This window comes from Lynx rufus, unplaced genomic scaffold (genome assembly GCF_022079265.1).
Source record: "Lynx rufus isolate CCGP_SWC_20201006 ecotype Redwood Valley unplaced genomic scaffold, mLynRuf1.p SCAF_13, whole genome shotgun sequence".
Lineage (NCBI taxonomy): Eukaryota > Metazoa > Chordata > Mammalia > Carnivora > Felidae > Lynx > Lynx rufus.
Window position 1 is genome coordinate 9,380,384 of NW_025814827.1, and position 20,608 is coordinate 9,400,991.

Here is a 20,608-nt window from a genome sequence, read left to right on the forward strand (position 1 = left end):
GAAAGACCTTTCCCACCCCAGACAATGCTGCTCTGCTTGCCAAGAGCCCTGTTTGACTTGAAGAAAGAGTTTGACAAAGTAAATATTTACAAAAACAGCTAGAGTCAGATGCCAAGTCCCGCTTCTGGGGAACACTTAAAGAAGTATTTACAAGAAAAGGCTTCTCCGTGGGGCACCGCACTGCCCGGCGGGGATGCTGATTCAAGGTCCATTCTGGCTCTATCAGTGTTTCTGTTAGCCTTTTCCATGCCAGGACGCTTTTCACAGAGTATATGAATAATTACATTTACCATTGAAGAGTCAACTCAGAAATGTACCAATTCGGGACCACAGGAAAGAGTCTTTAAATGTTACTGCTCCAGCACTAGGGAGAAAGCTTTGTGAAGTCAACAGAGAGGAAATTAAAAGGCAGGGCTAATTAGCACTGGGAAAATGTCATTATTAAAAAAAAATTTTTTTTTTTTTTTGGAGTTAGATCGATTACCGCACGAGACCTGGTCATGTTTGTATTACCTGTAGATCTGTTGTCTATAACACTGTGGAACTTGAGAGCTCAAACATGGTGAGAATCAAAACAGGTGCCCCCGCCTGTTCCCATTATGCACATTAGCCCGTGGCCTGTGCACAGCCTGTTAAACAGCTGAATTTGAAACAATCATGGTGCAGGCCAAACATTAGCCCGAAGGCCTGTCTGTCTAGGGATTTGGCCATTTACATTGATTTTTTTTTTTTACCCACATTTTTCATGAAACACAAATATTTGCCATGGCAACTGGGGTGTCACATGACATGCTGGTACATAAACAGCTTGGAAATCTCTTAAGGGGGCACAGCCCACCAGTGCTGCAAATCCAGGGAAAACATCTTGAGGAAGATTTGGGCGTTAAGATGAAGGTCTGGGAAGAGCAGGTAACAGTCTATGTAGACACAGTAGGATTCATTTCTTCTCTGCCACTCTTCCTTTTCTCTTTCTTCCTTCTTTTTTTTTTTTTTTTTCTAATGGGAGCAGCTGTAAATATGACCACATAGGGTAAGCCCAGAAAAAGACACTGCCAGCTGTCTCCTTTTTCTGGTGAAAAGTTTCAATTATCACAACTCTGTGGCTCATAAACATAAGAAAGCAAGCTTCAAAAGTCCAGCACCTTTAAACCCAGAGAATCTCCATGAGGATTAATTATGTTGTACTGTGAGCTCCTAATGTCAGAGAATACAGAATTTCTTCTCTTTCCTCATTAGGATATCTGGACAAAACTGGAGAGCTTGCTTTTTATCCTGTGCTTAAAGACAAATGAAGTCGAGTAAAACCTCATAATAACATACCCTATGCAATGTGAATTTGGATACAAAGCAATAGCTATTGTATTCCAGACTCCTGGACCAGCTAGCGATATAGGTTGGCCCAGTCATTTAGTTAATGTGACAATAATGTGACATGCTTGAATTTTTTAAGACCCCACTGATAATGTAATGCTAGAGTTTACTTATACAGCAATCCCCCTCTAAAAATCAAATGCATCTCAACAGCTGAAGTATTTATTTCTATGTCAGTGGTACAATTCTATCAGATGTGTGCACTACCAAAAACCTCACTGAGAACATTGTAAATAACAACAGTTTTCTTTTGTTAGAAGCATGAATACCTTTGATGTTTGTTTCTTGGCAGAGACCTTCTTCACTTCCACTGGAATCAGCTGTGGTTTCTGAGGTGTACCGAAAGGGGCTGTGGACAGAGGCGATGCAATGTTACCTCTTCCAGAAAAAGGCTGAGTCATTGGGTGGATGTTATTGGGTTTGCCACTTGAAAGTCAAATGGCTCTGACACCCTTTGACTGTTCACTCTCAGCCCTGCCTGTATCAATTCAATCAAACATTTGTGATCACGGACTTCAAAAGGAAAGCAAAAAGCATGGGAGGGCAACTGTTCCATCAGAATATAAGATCAGCTCGTTTTATGCAAACTGCCCAGATGAAAAGGCAAATTTTAAAATAGCAGGCAAATTAGAGAGTAATATTTGTCATATAAAAATGTTTCACTATAAGATCTTTTTAAATAGCCATATTCCCAAGTTCATTTAATAGGTTACAATATAACTACCTATGCTGGACTATTCTGTGTAGTCAGTAAAAAAGACAATTCTGAAGAATTTAAATGGCTTGGGCGAAATAATACAAGTGAAAGAACACAGTAAATATTACTTTTGAAATAATATTTATAATAACAATATTAATGAAATCTATAAGCAACAACTTTTAGAGCACACATGCGGTCCATAGGTGGGTAGGTCTACCTGCTAGACAGACAGCGCTCGGGAGAGAAACCACATCTCTCCTGTTGCCTGGCAGCAAATCCAACTGCCCTTTACAAATAGCTCAAGTCTGACTTGAGGGGATTCAAGTCAGGGGAGAAATTCTCAGGGGAGAAAAATCCTTACCCTACTGTCTCCAAGAAAGAAAACAAAAATAATTAAACAGTTAATTGAGTCAAAAGAGTGAGGTTTTTTTCCCAACTGTCTTAGCGCACCCCTTCTCTGTCCATTTTGTAATAACCATATAGAAAGGACAGATACTGATCAAAAACAGCACCTCAGTATACAATTTGGAATCCCACCATGGGCTCCCAACTGTCTCATGTTGTCTCAAGTTGGCTGCAAGCAATTTCTTCAGCCATCTCTTAAAAAGTAGCACGAATTCCAGAGTCTTGTCACTAAAATTCACCTCCACCAAAGGCAACTTGGTTTGACCTGCTTTTCAGACTTCCTGGCTGCCAGCAAGACTCCCTGACTGTAAAACTGACCAGCACCCTCCCTAAGCTTGGGCAGTGAAGACTCCATTCTAAGCCTGTAAGTTTTGCCTTGACCTCTGTACTCTCCTGCCCTCCCACTTCTGAAGACCAGTGCACACCCTGTACTTAGGCTGCTTTAAATCCACAGATTCACCCGTAAAGGCTACTGTTCCTATTGTCTGCAGGCTCGGTATACTTTTTGTTAAACTATCAGGCTCCTGCAGACAAGTGGGATCTTGGGTTAAATTCCTATGTTCAGACAAAACAGCAGCTTGACAAGTTTTTAAGTAGGCATAATTTTTAGAGCATTTTAGTAAAATTTTAATGAAATTTGGTAGAATAAAGATATAAAAGATTTGTAATTTCATATGGATAATCCACAGTTAATGGTATATCTAAAAAGTTTTTAAACATTTTTCTTAGTTACTTGCAGAAATTCTGTCACTAAATTATAACTCTATGTGGCCTTAGATTTTATGGGACACATATATTTGAAGAATGGTCTGCATTTTCAATGGAATTGTATCATAAGGTACTGCCTATATTTTGTTACCTGATTTCCCTTCTGGAAAATGTTTATCTGTATGATAAACTTTGCTGGAGTTAGTGTCAGGGGGGAAAAATCTTGTCTTTCTGGACAAACCTGTATGCCTTTATGGTAGTTACTGATATGTACCTGCCCAATAGCCATCCCCGTTTCTTTCTTGCTAATTTTAGAACTTCATTTTTTTTTCAATCTGTCCAGCTCCTAGGGTTGCCAGATTTAGCAAAAAAAAAATTTTAGAGGACATTCAGTTAAATTTTAATTTTAGGTAAACAACAAATAATGTTTTAGTATAAATATGCCCCAAATAGTAAATATATTTAATATCCAACAAAGAACAGAATTTTCATGGATGGATTGGACTAAGCATAACTTACTATATGAAGAATTTAGTGTACATATGCCCCAAATCCTAGCCCTAAGCCTAAACCTAACCCTATCTCTGGACCCTCACTTTCCCAGCCTTTCTTATAGCTAACAGTAGCCACGTGACCAGTGAGATGTAAGGGGAAAATCTATCAGGGCTTCTGGGAAGAGACTGATTGTTTTCCCCTCTTCCTGCCTTGAATGTGTACATCAAGGCCCAGATCTGCAAGAGCCGTGGAAGAGCCATGAGGTGGCAAGCATGAGGATGAAATCAAACATGCTAAAGAAGGTAAAGCAGAAAGAGAGCTGTTGCAATTCTTTTGATGAGTACCACCAGCCCTATGCTGCCTGCTTCCTGATTTCTTATGTGTGAGACCAAGGAACTCCTCATTGTTTAAGCCACTGTTAAGTGAGGATTTCTGATATTGCAGTCCCATACATTCCTGGCTAGTACTCCTCCCTTTCTTTGTCTTATGGCCTGTGGTAGGGCCTCAAGGACAATGTTCAATGATGGTGGCAGTAGTGGTCATTCTTGAACTGTCTCTGCTTTTAATGGAAAGATAGAATCCTCCTAAAGCTGGACTGCTGAGAATATTGTTGGCCCGGGGTTTTGGTTGAACAAGGCAATAATCAGGGTCAGAAAATCCTCTTCTACTTCTACTCTGCTCCAAGATTTTCACCTATTTATTAATGTTGAATTGCATTACATGATTTTTTATTTTTCCCATATATGGAGATGATCATAGGATTTTTCTTTTCTAATCTGTTAATGTGGTGAATTGTGTTGTTTGGTTTTTCTAATGTTGAGTCTGCCTCACATCCTTCCTTATCATGATGAAGGTAAAAAAGCATACTGCTAACTTTTATTTGGAATGTTTGCCTCTGTGTTCCCGAGATCGACCTATGTATTCTTTTTAATTTTTTTTTAATGTTTATTTTTGAGAGAAAGAGAGAGAGAGAGAGACAGAGCACAAGTAAGGGGAGGGGCAGAGAGAGAAGGACACAGAATCCGAAACAGGCTCCAGGCTCTGAGCTGTCAGTGCAGAGCCTGATGCAGGGGTTGAACTCACTAACTGTGAGATCATGACCTGAGCCAAAGTCAGACACTCAACTGACTGAGACACCCAGGTGCCCCAACCCATGTATTTTTTTATTGCACTGTCCTCATCCAGTTTTGGTAGCATAGCTATAGTAGCTTCATAAAATCAGTTGGCAAGCTTTTCTTCTTTTCTTTTTCTATGAAATGGTCTAAGATGATGGTTAGTGATCCTTTAAAGTTAGTAGAACTTGCCTATAAAAGGGCCTGAGGACTTTTTCCTTCTGGTATATTTCTGTGTGCATACATGTGTGCACACACCCACATGTGTTGTTTAACACAGAAATCTATTTTTGATTACCAGTTCAAATGATCTAATGGCATCATTTTCTTTGAGTTTCCTGCTTTTTTTTGAGTTAATTTTGACAATTTGGATTTCTCAAGGAAAATTCTCATTTCATTAAAAAATACATGGCATAAAGTTATCATACGACAATTTAAAAAAAATTCTATGTATCTTTTTTCATCTTAATATTATTTCTTTGTGCCCTCTCTTTTTTAATTTCAGATTTATTGAGGTATAATTGACATACAAAATTGTAAGATATTTAAAGTGTACATTGTGGGAGTTTGAGAACACACACACACACACACACACACACACACACACATTGTGGAAGAATTACTTCCCATCTAGTTAACATGTACATCGTCTCACTTATTTATTTATTTATTTATTTATTTATTATTTATTTATTTATTAAAAAAATTTTTTTTAACATTTATTTATTTTTGAGAAGAGAGAGACAGAGCATGAGTGGGGGAGGAGAAAGGAAGAGGGAGACACAGAATCTGAAACAGGCTCCAGGCTCTGAGCTGTCAGCACAGAGCCTGACACGGGGCTCGAACTCACGGACTGCGAGATCATGACCTGAGCCGAAGTCGGACGCTAAACCGACTGAACCATCCGGGTGCCCCTCACATATTTATTTATTTTTTAAAAATTAATGGGAACATTTAAGTTCTCTCTTAGCAAATGTCAATTATACACTATATCATTATCAACTATAGTCACCATGTTTTACATCAGATCTTCAGACATTATTCATTTTATAGTGGAAAGTTTGTACCCTTTACCAACCTGTATCCACTTCTCAATCCCTGGCAGTCACTTTTATATTCTCTGTTTCTATATATTTGACATTTAAAAAAATTCCACATATAAGTGATACCATGCAGCATTTGTCTTTCTGTGCCTGGCTTATTTCACTCAGCATAATACCCTCCAGATTCATGTTGTCCCCTCCATGTTGTCACAAATGGCAGGATTTCCTTCTTTTTTAAGGCTGAATAACATTATATTATGTTATATTATTTATATAATATTATGTATATAATATTATTTATATAATATGTATATAATATTATTTACATAATATTATAAATGTTTGTATATATAATATATTAATTATAATATATTTAATATATTATATATAATATATTAATATATAATATATAAATTATAATATATAATATTATTTATATAATATATAATATATATTATATATATATTATAATATTATATATATTATATTATTTATATATATTTATATTTATATATAATATATATATTTATATATTTATATTTATATTTATATATTTATATTTATATATATATTTATATATTTATATTTATATATTATATATATTATATATATAATTATATATATATTTATAATATTTATACTATATAATTAAATATATATTAAATATATATTTATATATTTATATATTTATATATTTATATATTTATATAATTATATATATATTTATATATTATATATATATTATATAATTATATATATATTTATATATTATAATATATATTATATAATATATATTATATATGTTATATAATATGTATTATAATATATATAATATATAAATAATATAAATAATATAAATAATAAATTTAAATAATTATTATAATTTATATAATATATAAATATATATAATATATAAATTATAATATATAATATTATTTATATAATATAATATAATATAATATAATATAATATAATATAATATAATATTACATTATATTCACACACACACAAATATATGTCAAATTTCCTTTTGCCATTCATCCATCCACAGACACTTAAATAGTGTCCATATCTTGGCTATTATGAATACTGCAGTGAAAATGGGAATACATACCTCTTGAGATCATGATTTTTGTTTCCTTTGGCTGTATACCCAGAAGTGGGATTGCTGATCACATGGTAGTTCTACTTTTAATTTCTAGCGAAACTTGTATATTATTTACCCTAGTGGCTTTACTAGTTTACATTTTCCCCAGCAGTATGCAATGATTCCCTTTTGTCCACCACCTGCAAACATTTGTTCTCTTGTCTTTTTGATGCCAACCATGTGACAGGTGTGAGGGATATCTCATTGTGGTTGTGATTTGCATTTCCCTAAGGATTAGTGATGTTGAGCACCTTTTCACATCCCTGTTGGCCCTTTGTCTTCTTTGGAAAAATGTCTGTTCGGGTCCTTTCCCTATTTTTTAATTGGGTTATTTGGTTTTTTTGCTATTGAATTGTATGTGCTTCTTAATATATTTTGTATATTAACCTTTTATTGGATTTGTGAGCTGCAAGTATTTTATCCCATTTCAAAAGTTGCCTTTCCATCTTGTTGGTGGTTTCTTTTTCTGTGCAGAAGCTTTTTACTTTGATGTCAACTCATTTATTTATTTTGGCTTTTGTTATCCTTGCTTTTGGTTTTAAATCCAAAATATCATTGAGCTTACCCCTGTGCTTTCTTAGGAGTTTTATGGCTTCAGGTCTTATGTTGAAGTCTTTAATCCATTTTGAGTTAATTTTTGTGTATAAGATTGTGGTCTGGTTTCATTCTTTTCAATGTGGAGGTACAGTTTTCCCAACACCATTTGTTGATGAGGTTATCCTTTTTGCCATTGTATGTTCTTGGATCCTTTGTCAAAACTTAATTGACCATAAAAACATGGTTTTATTCCTGGGCTCTTTGTTGTATTGATTTATGTGTCTGTTTTTAATGTCAATACCATACTGTTTTGGTAACTAAAGATTTATAATATAGTTTGGAGTCGGGAAGTATGATACCTTCAGCTTTTTTCTTTTTCAAGATTGCTTTCTCTATTCAGAGTTTCTGAGTATTAGGAATTATTTCTTCTATCCCTGTAAAAAAAAAAATGCCATTGGAATGGCAAGTCTTATAGATTGCTTTGGGTGGTATGGCCATTTTAACAAGATTAGTTTTTCCAATTCATGAATTTGGAATATATTTCCATTTACTTGTGTCTTCTTCAATTTCCTTCATCAGTGTTTTATAGTTTTCAGATCTTTCACATGCTTGGTTAAATTTATTCCTTCCTAAGTATTTTATTCTTTTTTAATGCTATTGTAAATGGGATTATTTTCTTAATTTCTCTTTCTGATAGTTTATTGTTAGTGTCTAGAAATGCAACTGATTTTTGTATATTGATTTTGTATCCTACAGCTTTACTGAATTCATTTATTACTTCTAACCATTTTTTGGTGGTGTGTTTAGAATTTTATATATAGAATATGTCATTTTCAGAGACAATTTTACTTCTTCCTTTCTGATTTAAATATCTTTCATTTCTTTTTCTTGCCTAGTTGCCTTGGCTAGGACTTCCAGAACTATGTTGAATAAAAGTTGCAAGAGTGGGCATCCTAGTCATGTTCCTGATCTTAGGGAAAAAAAACTTTTAGCTTTTGTTCATTGAGTACAATGTTAGCTGTGGGGTGTCATATATGGCTTTTATGATGTTGAAATTTCTTTTATATCCAATTTGTTGAGAGTTTTTATTATGCAAGGATGTTGAATATTGTCAAATGCTTTTTCTGTATCCATTGAGATGATCATATGATTTTCATCCTTCATTTTGTTAATGTAGTATATTGCATGTGTTGATTTGTATATGTGGAACCATCCTTTATCCAGGAATAAATCATACTTGATCATGGTGTATGGGCCTATATATGCATTGTTAAATTCAATTGGCTAATATTTTACTGAGAATTTTTTGTATCTATGTTTATCAGGAATATTGGCCTGTAATTTTCTTTTCTTGTCTGCTTTGGTATGAGGGTAATGCTGGCTTCATAAAATGAGTTTGGAAGTTCTCCTCTTCTATTTTTTGGAAGAATTTGAGAAGGGTTGGTATAAATTTTCTTTAAATGCTTGGCAGAATTCACCAGTGAAGTCATCTGATCCTGGACTTTGCTTCACTGGGAAGTTTTGATTACTGATTCATTCTCCTTACTAGTAATTGTTCTCTTCAGATTTTCTATTTCTTCATGATTCAAACTTGGTAAGTTTATGTTTCTAGGAATTCATCCATTTCATCTAGGTTATCTAATTTTTCATGTATAACTGTTCATATAATTTCTTATGATCCTTAGTATTTCTGTGTCATCATTTGTAATGTCTCCCCTTTCATTTTGATTTTATTTGAGTCTTCTCTCTTTTTCTTTCTTAGTTTGTCTAGCTAGAGGTTTGTCAATTTGGTTTATCTTTTCAAAACACTAGCTCTTGGTTTCATTGATATTTTTTCTTGTCGTTTTTGTCTCTATTTTATTTATTTCCACTCTGATCTTTGTTATTTCCTTCCTTATAACTTCGGACTTAGTTTGTTCTTCTTTGTCTAGTTCTTTGAGGTATAAAGTTAGGTTGTTTATTTGAGATCTTTCTGTTTTCTTAGTATATATGTTTATTGCTATGAACTTAGAACTGCTTTTGTTGCATCCTGTATGTTTTGGCATGTTATGTTTCAATTTTTATCTCAAGGTATTTTTTTTTTCAACGTTTATTTATTTTTGGGACAGAGAGAGACAGAGCATGAACGGGGGAGGGGCAGAGAGAGAGGGAGACACAGAATCGGAAACAGGCTCCAGGCTCTGAGCCATCAGCCCAGAGCCCGACGCGGGGCTCGAACTCACGGACCGCAAGATCGTGACCTGGCTGAAGTCCGACGCTTAACCGACTGCGCCACCCAGGCGCCCCTCTCAAGGTATTTTTTAATTTCCCTTTTGATTTCTCCTTTGACCTATTGGTTGTTTAAATTGCACATATTTGTGAATTTTCCAGTTTTTCTCTTGTAATTGATTTCTAGTTTCATACCATTGTGGTTAGAAAAGAAGCTTGGTATGATTTTAATTATCTTAAATATATTAAGACTTGTTTTAATTTGTATTTCCCTAGTATCTAATGATGTTAAGCACGCTTTCATTTACCAATCTACCATCTGTATATCTTCTTTGGTAAAATTTCTGTTCTAGTCTTTTGTCCAATAGGTGATTGGGTTATTTATTTTCTTATTGAGTTTCAATAAGAGTTCTTTGTATATTCTGGACAAAAATTCTTTGTCAAATATGTGTTTTGAAATATTAACTCATCATCTGTAGCTTTTCTTTTCATTTTCTTAATATTGTCTTTCAAAGAGAGGAAATTTTAAATTTTGATGAAGTCCAATATGTTAATTTTTTACTTTCATGGATTTGTGGTATTTAAGAAATCTTTGCCTAATCTGAGGAAACAAAAAATTTCCCCCTTTGTTTTCTTCTAAAAGCTTTTTTTAGTTTTAGGCTTTACATTTAGTTCTATGATCTATTCCAAGTAAATTTTTATACATGGTGCAAGGTATGGGTCAAGGTTCTCTAAATAACTATTTCAACTGTTTCAGCACCATTTGCTGAAAAGATTATCCTTTCTCCATTGAATTGCCTTCATGTCCTTGTTTAGAATAAATTGAGCATGTTTGTGTAGGTTTACTCCTGAACTCTCTGTTTTGTTCTCTTGATCTCAATATTCATCCTTTTGCTAATACCACACTGTCTTGATAACTAGAACTTTATACTAACTCAAATAACCTAAGTTCTCCAACGTTACTTTTCTTTTTCAAAATTATTTTGCATCTTTGCTTTTCCATATAAATTTTAGAATTGGCTTGTCAGTTTCTACCCATATATTCGATTGATCTTAATATGGATTGCATTGAATTAATAGACAACTTTGGATGATTAACATAACAATATAGAGTCTTCTAATCCATGAACATGGCTTACCTTTGACCCGAAGATCAAGAGTCACGTGCTCTATTGACTGAACATGCCAGGGACCCTGGCATTGTTTTTTAAAATTCAATTTCCAATTGTTGATTTCTAGTATATAGAAATTCAATTAATTTTTATGTATTAATCTGATATCCTGAAACCATGCTAAACTCTCTTATTCATTCTCTTAGTGCTTTTTTGTAGATTCTTTCAAATGTTCTTTGTAGTTATCATGCTGTTTACAAATAGAGACAGTTTAAATTTTATTTTCTATCTGCATACCTTTATTCTTTTTCTTACCTCATTGTATTGGCAAGGACCTTCCATACAATGTTAAATATATGTGGTGAAAGTAGACATCTTTGCCTTGTTTCTGATCTTACATAGAAAGCAGTTGATCTTTCACTATTAAGTATGATTTTAGCTGTAGATGTCCTATATTAGGCTGAGAAAGTTCCTTTATATTATATTTCCCTTAGGTTTTTTAAAATTATTATTTAATGCATGTTGAATTTTATTTTATTTTTATTTGTTGAGATGGAGATGGTCATATGGTTTTTCTTCTTCAGTTTGTTGATACGATGATTTACATTGATTGATTTTTAAATGTTGCAACAGTCTTGCATTCTTAGGATAAACTCTACATGGTCATGATGTGTTATTTCTTTAATATTGTGGGATTCCAATTTGCTCATATTTGTGGGACATTTTTATATCTATTTTCATGAAGAAGAATAGGCTGTGGTTTTCTTGTCCTCTAATGTCTGTCTAGTTGTGATATCAGGGTGATGCTGGCTTCATAAAATGGTCTGAGGAGTGTTGTATTCTATTTTCTAGAAGAATTTGTAGTAGAATTGGTAATATTTCTTTCTTGATTGTTTGGTAGAATTCACCAGGGATGCCATCTGGAACTTGTGTTTTCTTTCTGAGAAAGTTTTTAAGTGCAAATTAAATTTCCTTAATAGATATAGGACTAATCAGGTTATCTATTTCTTCTTGATGAGCTTCAGTAGCATGTGTCTTTTAAAGAATTTGTCCATTAGTCTAAGGTGTCCAATTTATGGGCATAAAGGTATTTATAATTTTCCCATATCAACCTTTAAATATCTATAGGATTTGTAATGATGACGCCTCTTTCATTCATGATAGTGGTAATTTGTTCCTTCTCTCTTTTTATCTTTGGTAGTCCTTTGTTAGGCTAGAGGTTTACCAAGTTTGTTGATATTTTCCAAGAAACAGATTTGGTTTCAGTAATTTTCTCTATTTTTATCTATTCTCAATTTCATTGCTTTTTACCTTCATTTCTTTTTTATTTTTTAAATTTGAAAAACAAATTTAATGTTTTTATTTATTTTGAGAGAGAGAGACAGACAGAGGACAAGCAGGGGAGGGGCAGAGAGAGTGGGAGACACAGAATCTGAAGCAGGGTCCAGGCTCTGAGCTGTCAGCACAGAGCCCAAGGCAGGGCTCGAGCTCATGAACTGCAAGAGCAGGACCTGAGCCAAAGTCAGACACTTAACTGACTGAGCCACCTAGCCGCTCCTTTACTTTCATTTCTGTTATTTACTTCCTTCTGCTTGCTTTGGGTATGATTTGCTTTTCTTTTCCTAGATTCTTGAAGTAGGAACTTAGATAATTAGTTTGAGATCTATCTTCCTTTCTAGTATAAGCATCTAATGCTATAATTTTATCTATAAATAGTATTTTAGTTGCATTCTATAAATTTTGATATGTTTTATTATTTTCATTCAATTAAAAATATTTTAATACTTTATTATTATTATTATTATTATTATTATTAATAATGTTTCAGGAATAAAATTTAGTGATTCATCACTTACATATAACACCCAGTGCTCATCCCAGCAAGTGTCCTGCTTAATGTCCCTTACCCATTTAGCCCATCCCCCCACTCACCACCCTGCCAACAACCCTCAGTTTATTCTCTGTATTTAAGAGTCTCTTATGGTTTGTCTCCCTCTCTGTTTTTATATTATTTTTGCTTCACTTCCCTTATGTTCATCTGTTTTGTTTCTTAAATTCCATATGAGTGAAGTCATATGATATTTGTCTTTCTCTGACTGACTTATTTCTCTTAACATAATATACTCTAGTTCCATCCACATTGTTGCAAATGGCAAGATTTCATTCTTTTTGATTGCCAAGTAATATTCCATTGTGTGTGTGTGTGTGTGTGTGTGTGTGTGTGTGTGTGTATAGACCACATCTTTATCCATTCAGCAGTTGATGGACATTTGGGCTCTTTCCATAATTTGGCTATTGTTGATAGTGCAGCTATAAACATTGGGGTGCATGTGCCCCTTCAGACTAGCACTCCTGTATCCTTTGGATAAATACCTAGTAGTGCAATTGCTGGGTCTTAGGGTAGTTCTATTTTTAATTTTTTGAGGAACCTCCCTACAGTTTTCCAGAGTGGCTTCACCAGTTTGGATTCCCACCAGCAGTGCAAAAGGGTTCCTCTTTCTCTGCATCTTCACCAACATCTGTTGTTGCCTGACTTGTTAATTTTAGCCACATCTTGCCAGATGTGAGGTGATATCTCTCTGTGGTTTTGATTTGTACTTGCCTGATGATGAGTGATGTTGAGCATCTTTTCATGTGTCTGTTAGCCATCTGGATGTCTTCTCTGGAAAAGTGTCTATTCATGTCTTTTGTTGTATTATTTGTTTTTTGGGTATTGAGTTTGATAAGTTCTTTATAGATTTTGGATACTAACCCTTTATCTGATATGTCATTTGCAAATATCTTCTCCCATTCTGTTGGTTGCCTTTTAGTTTTGCTGATTGTTTCCTTTGCTGTGCAGAAGCTTTTTATCTTGATGAGGTCCCAATAGTTCATTTTTGCTTTTGTTTCCCTCGCCTATGGAGACGTGCCAAGTAACAAGTTGCTGCAGCCATGGTCAAAGAGGTTGTTGCCTGTTTTCTCCTCTAGGATTTTGATGGTTTGCTGTCTTACATTTAGGTTTTATCCATTCTGAGTTTGTTTTTGTATATGGTGTAAGAAAGTGGTCCAAGCTGATTCTTCTGCATGTTGCTGTCCAATTTCTCAACACCATTTGTTGAAGAGACTGTCTTTTTTCCATTGGATATTCTTTCCTGCTTTGTCAAAGATTAGTTGGGCATGCATTTGTGGGTCCATTTCTGGGTTCTCTATTCTGTACCATTGACCTATGTGTCTGTTTTTGTGCCAGTTCCATACTGTCTTGATGATAACAGCTTTGTAATATAACTTGAAGTCTGGAACTGTGATGCCTCCAGACTTGGTTTTCTTTTTCAGAATTGCTTTGGCTATTCGGGGTCTTTTCTGGTTCCATACAAATTTTAGGATTGTTTGTTCTAGCTCTGTGAAGAATGCTCGTGTTATTTTAATAGGGATTGCATTGAATATGTAGGTTGCTTTGGGTAGTGTTGACATTTAACAATATTCTTCCAATCCATGAGCATGGAATGTTTTTCCATTTTTTTGTGTCTTCTTCAATTTGTTTCATAAGCTTTCTATGGTTTTTAGTGTATAGATTTTTCACTTCTTTGTTAGGTTTATTCCTAGGTATTTTATGGGTTTTGGTGCAATTGTAAATGGAATCAATTCCTTGATTTCTCTTTCTGCTGCTTCATTATTGGTATATAGAAATGCAACTGATTTCTGTACATTCATTTTATATCCTGCAACTCTGCCAAATTCATGTATCAGTTCTGGCAGTTTTTTGGTGGAGTCTTTTGGGTTTTCCACATAGAGTATCATGTTGTCTGTGAATACTGAAAGTTTGATTTCCTCCTTGCTGACTTGGATGCCTTTTGTTTCTTTGTGTTGTCTGATTGCTGAGGCTAGGACTTCCAACACCAAGTTGAATAACAGTGGTGAGAGTGGACATCCTTGTTGTGTTCTTGGCCTTAGCGGGAAGCTCTCAGTTTTTCCCCATTGAGGATGATATTAGCAATGGGTCTTTCATATATGGCCTTTATGATCTTGAAGTATGATCCTTCTATCCCTACTTTCTTAAGGGTTTTTATCAAGAAAAGATGCTGTATTTTGTCAAATGCTTTTTCTGCATCAATTCAAAATGTTTTTAAATGTCCTCGTGATTTACTCTTTGGCTAATGAGTTACTTAAAAGTATGTTCTTTAATTTGTAAATATTTGGGAAATTTTCTAGATATTTTTCTCTAATTCATGTCTGGTTTAAATATGCTCTAGTCAGAGATATATTTAGTAAAATTTCAGTTCCTTTAAGTTTCGTAAGATTTTTTTTATGGTTCAGAATAATCTATTTTGTTGAATGTGCATTTGAAATGAGTGAGCATTCAACTGTTTGTTTTAATTCCTTAAATGTGTTAAAATAGGTTGTTAATGTTGTTCAAGTTATCTATATTGTTATTGATTTTTGCCTCAAGTATTTTGAATCTCTGTTATTAGGTACATACACAGGATTCTTTTGTTTTTTTGCTGAATTGGACTTTTTATCATTGATATCCCTCTTTATTCTTGCTATTGTGTCATTTGTCTGATATTAATAGAGGCAACTTAGATTTTTTGGATTATTTTTTGCATGGTATAGCTTTCCCATTGATCTCCTTTTTATTAATTTTAAATTTACATTTAATTGATGCCTTTTCCCATCATTTATTTTTGACTTTTTTAAAAAAACTAACTTTAAATTTGGAATAATTTTAGATTTACAGAAAAGTTGCTGTATACCCTCATTCAATTTTGCCTAATGTTAACGTCTTTTATTACCATGGCACAGTTGTCAAAACTAAGAAACCATCATTGGTACATTACTATTAACTAAATGTCAGTCTTCATTCAGATTCACTAGTTTTTACAGTGTCCTTTTAGTGTTCCAAGATCTGATCAGGGTATCATGGTGTCTTTAGTCAACAAATCTCCTTAGTCTCCTCTAGTCTGAGATAGTTTTTCATTTTTTCTTTATTTTTCATGACAATAATAATTTTGAGGAGTACTAGTCAGGTATTTTGTAGAATTTCCTCAGTTTGGCTTTATATGATTTTTTTTTCATGATTAGACCGAGTTATGGGTTTTTAGGTAGAACACTACAGATAATGACGTTCTCTCCTCATCACATCATATCAGAGGACATAAACTATCAACATAACTTATTATTGGTGATATTAACCTTGGGCATTTGGTTAAGGTAGGGCTTTCCAGGTTTCTCAACTGTAAATTTTCTATTTTTCCCCTTTCTATACTCTGTTACTTGGGTATGAGTCAGTAAATCCAGTCCACATTCAAGGGAGGGAGAATTAAGCTACACCTCCTCTATGGAGGAACAAGTACTTATATGTTATTAGGGATTCTTTTATAAGGAAGATTTTTCACTTCTCTTCCTCCTTCTATTTTATCCTTTTTCTGTCATTAAATTTAAAATGAGTTGTTTGTATACCACATATAGTTGAATCTTGCTTATTTATCCAATCTGACAATCTGTGTCTTTTAATTGGTGTATTTAGACCATTCACATTTAATATACAGGCAGTACTTACTTTGCACTGTTTCAGTATGCCCAAATTTATTACCACAGTTTAATTAAATACCAGTCTCCTGAAAACATGGTCCAAATCCAGTTACTACGGTATATTAACTGTGAGTAATTACATAAAGCACAAACTTTACTCTAGATCTTTGTTCCAAAAATCACTATATAAATGACAGATGCATATCATGATTAGAAACCAATACTGTCATATCTATCATTGTCTGTCAGTGATTGGTCACTGTATATCTATTTTTGAATTCACATACAGACTGCAAAGAATATGGTAGTATTGCCTTCTTGTCTCAGTGATAAAGCCACATGGGTTTTTACAAAAATGGATAATTAAAAGACAGAATTGGTGGGGCGCCTGGATGGCTCAGTCAGTTAAGTGTCTGACTCTGGATTTTGGCTCAGGTCATGATCTCATAGTTTGTGAGATCAAGCCCTGCATCAGGCTCCAAGCTGACAGTGTGAATCCTACTTGGGATTCTCTCTCTCCCTCTCTCTTTGTCCCTCCCCCATTCTCTCTCTCTCTCAAAATAAACAAATAAAACACTTAAAAAAAAGAATTGGCTAACGGTTGAAAGTGTAGCAAAGGGACAAAAGTGGATAGTGCTGAAAATGAAATGGAAATCAATTGTAAGTAGAATGGTAGAAGAAATAAGTGATTGTGAGAATGTTGACACTGCCACCATTCAAAAGACTCTAGTAATGCAGCCAGAAGCACTTAGTTAAGGTTAATTTTTGACAAAGATGAGGAAAGTGGTTGTGATGATAGAACGAATATGTTCCAGAGGATGTGATTCCAGAAAAATTGTTTTACATTAAAAGATCTCAGAGTGGGAAAAAAGAACTCAGAGATATTTCTTAATATTAAAAAGACAAAGAATAAAATTTTGGAATCTGGGCATATAGTAGGCATACAAATATATGCATTGATTTTTGTTTCATTTGGCTCTTGGTATAATTACTGGAACACACTGAACTTTAATACTTAAAGTCAGGGGTTTTCAAACTATGGTCCAGAGGTATAATCTATCCTGTGGTCTGATTTTGTACGGTCCTTAAGCTAAGAATGGTTTTTATATTTTTTAAGGGTTGCAAACAAAACAGAACAAAACAAAACAAAAAAAGAAGAATACATTACAGAAACTGTATGTGGTATGCAATGCTTATAATATATTTCCTATCTGGTCCTTTCTAGAGAAACTGTGCACTCCTGCTTAAAATCATTGTGCACTTAATTCTTTTGGTGAGAAAATACATTCCCTCTGTAAAGGAGTAAATTATAAGTATGTGTAATAGGAACAAAAAAACTGATAGAATAAATGGGCAAAAAATTAACAGAGACATAAATTTGAGTAACATAATTAAATGGACCTAATTGAATATATTCAGAATACCCTACCTAACAAATAAAAAAATGCACGTTCACCTAAGTTGATCACATGGTAGGGTCATAAAATAACTCAGATTTCAAATAATTGAAAGCATGCAGTGTGTGTTCTCTAAACAGTGGGATTAGGTTGGAAATCAGTAATAAAAAATATAACTAGAAAGTACTGAAATCTATACACTTCTAAATATTCCATGGGTCAAAGAAGAAATTAGAAATATTTTAAATTAAATGATAATGAAAATATGATATAACAAACAAGGCTTTTTCTGGCTACGATAGTGCTTTGTGTGAAATTCATAACCTTCAATTTTTATATCAAAAACAAATAACAGTTGAAAACTAGTGACCTAAGTATATTACCAATAAGTTTTTTTAAAAGGGAAAATTAAACCCCAAAAAAGTAAATAGAAGGAAGAAATAATAAAAATAAGAGCAGATGACAATTAAATAGAAAATATAGCAGAAAGGATCAATAGCGTCATAATTTGATTCTTTAAAAATTACTATAAAATTGATAAACTGGAGAGGTTGATCAACAAAAAAGAGAAAGGCAGAAGTAACCATCAGGAATGAAAACACATCATCACAGATCCTACAGATACTACAAAAATAATTAGAGGATATTGTAAATAATTTCATTCCAGTAAATTTGAGATTTTAGATGAAATGGACAAATTTCTTGGACAAAGTTAATTTACTAAACCAACCCAGACAAAAGAGATTATCAAAATAGTCCTGTTAAAGAAATTAAACCTAAAAATATAAATACACCCCCAAAGAAAACCACAGATTCAAATAGTTGCACTGACAAATTCTTCCAAACATTTAGGAAAGAAATAATACCAATTTTATCCAAACTCTTCCAGAGAATATAAAAAGATAGCAGTCACTTATTGAGGCAAGACTACCTTTGATACTAAAGCAAAAGGAAAACATTAAAGGAAAGGAAAATTTAGGCCAGCCTTACAGAGGAACAAAATGGTAAAAATATTAGCAAATGAAATCAAATAATACATAACCAAGGTGTTCTCACCACCAATTTGGCTTGCTCCTCAAATGCATAAGGAATAAATAGGTGTCAGAGGAACCAGCTAAAACATTTAAATAAGAACCAGAGTCTCATGGCATAATACCCAAAATGTCAAAGTTCCTATTGAAAGTCATTCACCATACCAAGAACCAGGAAGACCTCAAACTAAATTAAAAAGACAATGAATAGATTCCAACACCAAGATGACAGAGATCTTAGAATTATTGGACAGAATCTTTAAAGAAGACATCATAAAAATGCTTCCACAAACAATTAAAAAATCATCTGAAACAAATTAAAAAATATAAAATCTCAGCCAAGAAACAGAAAGTTTCCACACATACAAAGATAGAACATATAATGAGAAAAAAAATTAAAATTTTGGAACTGAAAAATACAAGTACAAAATCATCTAAGTACAAAATTCAGTGGATGGCTCAACAACAGAATGAAGGGGGAGACAGGAATCAATGATATACTAGGTAGAAAATAGAAATTACCCAGTTTGGGAACACCTGGGTGGCCCAGTCGGTTAGGCTTCTGACTTCAGCTCAGGTCGTGTTCTCAAGGTTTGTGAGTTCCATCCCCTCATTGGGCTCTGTGATGACAGCTCAGAGCCTGGAGCCTGCTTTGGATTCTGTGTCTCCCTCTCTCTCTGCCCCCACTCTGCTCACGCTCTCTCTCTGTCTCTCAAAAATGAATAAATGTTAAAAAAAAAATTTTTTTTTAAACCTGGAACCAGAAAAAGTTCTTGAAGTCAGCAAGAGAAAAACAAGATCTTTCCAGGGGGAAAACAATTCAAATGACAGTGGATTTCTCATCAGGAACCATGGAGCCCCAAAAGAAGTGGCACGACTTGTGTTTTAAGTACTGAAAGAAAATCACACTGTCAGCCCAGAATCCTATATTTAGTGAAAGAATCCTTTAAAAATAAAGGGGGAAATTAAGACATTCTAAGATGAAGAAAAATGAAGATAATTTTTCACTAGTATACCAACTCTAAAAGAATAGCTAAAGAAAATTGTCTAAATAGAAAGGAATTGATAAAAGAAAGAATCTTGACATCAGGAAGGAAGAAAGAACATGATAAGCAAAAATATAGGTAAAACAGTAGATTTTCCTTTCCCTCTTGAATTTTCTAAATTATATTTGATGGTTGAAACAAAAATTCTAACACTATTTGATGTCGTTCTAAATGTATGTAGAGGAAATAAACAAACAATCACCATAAGATCCAGCAATTATACTCCTGGGCCTTTATCCCAAGGAAATGAAAACATATATTCATAAAAAAAAACTTGTACACAAATATTTCTAGCAGCTGTTCATAGTAGCCCCAAATGTTCATAGTAGCCCCAAACTGGAAACAACCCACATATCCTTCAATAGGTGAGTGGTTTAACAGCTGTGGTACATTCATGTTATGGAGTACTAGTCAGCAATAACAAGGAACAAACTATTGATATAAGCAACACTCTGGATGAATCTCCCAAGAACTATGCTGAGTGACAAAAGCCAATCCCAAAAGGGTACACAAGGCATGATTCCATTTATCTAACATACTTGAAATGATCAAATTATAGAAATTGAGAACAGACTGTTGTCAGCAGGGATTATTGAAGGGATGTGGGCAGGAGGGGAGTAGGTGTAGGTGTAGGAGTAGAAAGACAACCCATTAAAAAAATTTTTTTAAATGTTTATCTTCAAGACAGAGAGAAAGACAGAGTGTGAGCAGGGGAGGGGCAGAGAGAGAGGGAGACATAGAATTCAAAGCAGGCTCCAGGCTCTGAGCTATCAGCACAGAGCCCGCTG

At 33.8% G+C, this 20,608-nt stretch overlaps 1 protein-coding gene across 6 annotated transcripts in view; it reads right to left on the minus strand.

Annotated features, from left to right (window-relative positions):
* IQCH (IQ motif containing H) overlaps positions 1 to 20,608 on the minus strand; it is a 212,212-nt gene that overhangs the window by 115,653 nt on the left and 75,951 nt on the right. For all 6 annotated transcript variants that reach the window (XM_047074896.1, XM_047074895.1, XM_047074900.1 and 3 more), the window contains one exon: positions 1,641 to 1,720. In XM_047074896.1, the coding sequence (XP_046930852.1) occupies positions 1,641 to 1,720 (80 nt within the window). The remainder of the gene's footprint in view (positions 1 to 1,640; positions 1,721 to 20,608) is intronic.